Below are 2152 nucleotides of genomic sequence, written 5' to 3'. Positions count from 1 at the left end.
GGGGGGGCGGGGCCGGCGAGAGGGCGGGGGCCCAGCCCCTCCGTCTCACCCTGTCCCTCCCCGCGGCGGCGGCTGGCGCAGGCACCACGGAGCTGACGGGCAGCACCAACCTGATCACGCACTACAACCTGGAGCACGCCTACAACAAGTTCTGCGGGAAGAAGGTGAAGGAGAAGCTCAGCAACTTCCTGCCCGACCTGCCCGGCATGATCGACCTGCCCGGCTCCCACGACAACAGCAGCCTGCGCTCCCTCATCGAGAAGCCCCCCATCTGCAGCAGCTCCTTCACCCCCCTCACCGGCACCATGCTGACGGGATTCCGCCTCCACGCCGGCCCGGTGAGCCCGGGGCCGAGAGCCGGGGGCGGCTGCGGGGGGCGGGCGGTGCCCGGCCTGGCCTGACCAGCCCCGTCTCCCCTCCGCAGCTGCCCGAGCAGTGCCGGCTGATGCACATCCAGCCGCCCAAGAAGAAGAACAAGCACAAGCACAAGCAGAGCCGCACCCAGGATCCCGTCCCCCCAGGTAAGGGGCTGCGCCTCGCTGCCGCAGCCGCCCCCTCGTCCGTCCAGCCCCGGGGGATGCCCAGCTCCCCCAGCGCTCTCGTTTCTCCAGAAACCCCCTCGGACTCCGACCACAAGAAGAAAAAGAAGAAAAAAGAAGAGGATCCAGAACGGAAGAGGAAGAAGAAAGAGAAGAAGAAAAAGAAGGTGGGTGGGGAGAGCCAGGGCCTGATTCCCAGCCTGTGCCCACCCTGGGGGCCCACCTGGCAGCACGTTTGGCCCAGGGCAGGGGGCAGCGAGCAGCCGCTCCCTGGGGGTGCTGCTGTGGAGCAGGAGGTCTCAGGGGATACGTGTCTGTCTGTCCTTCCTCTGCAGAACCGGCACAGCCCAGAGCACCCGGGGGTGGGCAGCTCCCAGGCCAGCAGCAGCAGCAGCTTGCGGTGAGGCTGCCCCGGGGATCCCCCAGCCATCGGGAACGGCCGGACTGACCCCAGAGGGACCCGTCCCTCCTGCAGCGCTCGGTGGGGGGGCTCGGGCTGGCCTGTCCTTCCCCCTCCCGGCAGAGAGGACACCCCAGCAGCCCCCTGGAACACAGACTCTGCTGGCACTGGAGTTCCTGACCTTGACCTTTTATACCAAAACGACCCGGTGCATCGGGGCCTCTCTTTTTTAGTCACCTTTTAATTAAAGTCTCTGCTCTGAGGAGGGGCTGGTGGCAGTGGCTGCTGCAACCCTGGGCCGTCAGGGCGAGGGGATGAGCTGAGACCAGGGGAGCCCATGGCAAGGGGGGCACAGGGTCGGCACCGCCCCGACATGCTGCGCTCTGGGAGGCAGGATGGTGCCTCCTGCCCTGCTCCCCCCAAGCAGGGTGCAGCAGTGTGTGGGGGGCTCCCACCTTGGCTCTGACCCCCCTGCCCCTCAGCTCCCAGGCCTGGTGAGGACAGGAGTCACCCTGGAGAGGCAGCCTGTCCCCAGGCAGTGGTGGCCGCCAGCAGAGCAACCCGGGTGCTGTCGTGGGCACTGGGACGTCACCTCAGGGTCCTCCTCTGGTCCCAGTGTCTCTCGTGGGAGCCTGAGCCTCAGCAGCTCCTGCTCCACCACCCCTGGAGCCGCTTTTCTCCTGCCCCAAAAGAAACTTACTCTTCTGTGGGAGCAGTTTGCCCAAAACCACCCTGAGCAGGTGCCTCCCCAAAACGGGGCTGGGTTTGGGGTCTCCTCAGCTCCCCCCACCCCTTCTTCTCCCCCTGGAGCAGAGGGAGGGCAGGAACCCTGTGCCGTCCCTGGACGCTAAACAAAGCACACGCATGCCTGCTGGGGTGGCTCATTAAATATCCTTTTATTCCTCTTTTTTTTTTTAAATGGCTAATAATAATAAAAAACAATGGTGTGGCTCTGCGGAGGCCACGGGAGAGATATTGCCGTAGAGAAAGAGTCAAGTAGTGCCTGAAGTTTCGCGGGCCCCGCAGGGGTGCTTTGCCCGGGCGGGGGTGGGGGACGGGGAGCGCTGGGCTCCTTGGCTGCATTTTTTTTTTTTTTTGGCATGTGATGAGAAAATATTGCTTTACGGGGATGTGCCCTGCTGGCCTTCCTCTTCCCCAAATGGAAATAAAAACAACTGTGTGACAGAAAACCCTATCGGACCCATTAAAAAAA

General features: G+C 63.7%; 1 protein-coding gene across 1 annotated transcript in view; it reads left to right on the top strand.

The window, feature by feature from the left end:
- MED19 (mediator complex subunit 19) overlaps positions 1-1083 on the top strand; it is a 22385-nt gene extending 21302 nt beyond the window's left edge. Inside the window, exons 4-7 of the mRNA XM_014940623.1 lie at positions 79-338; positions 425-521; positions 612-706; positions 875-1083. Coding sequence (XP_014796109.1) covers positions 79-338; positions 425-521; positions 612-706; positions 875-943 — 521 coding nt within the window. The 3' untranslated portion in view covers positions 944-1083. The remainder of the gene's footprint in view (positions 1-78; positions 339-424; positions 522-611; positions 707-874) is intronic.
- Positions 1084-2152: the final 1069 nt, after the last annotated feature.

Source organism: Calidris pugnax, unplaced genomic scaffold (genome assembly GCF_001431845.1).
Source record: "Calidris pugnax isolate Ruff unplaced genomic scaffold, ASM143184v1 scaffold98, whole genome shotgun sequence".
Lineage (NCBI taxonomy): Eukaryota > Metazoa > Chordata > Aves > Charadriiformes > Scolopacidae > Calidris > Calidris pugnax.
This window is presented reverse-complemented; position numbering and strand designations above follow the sequence as displayed.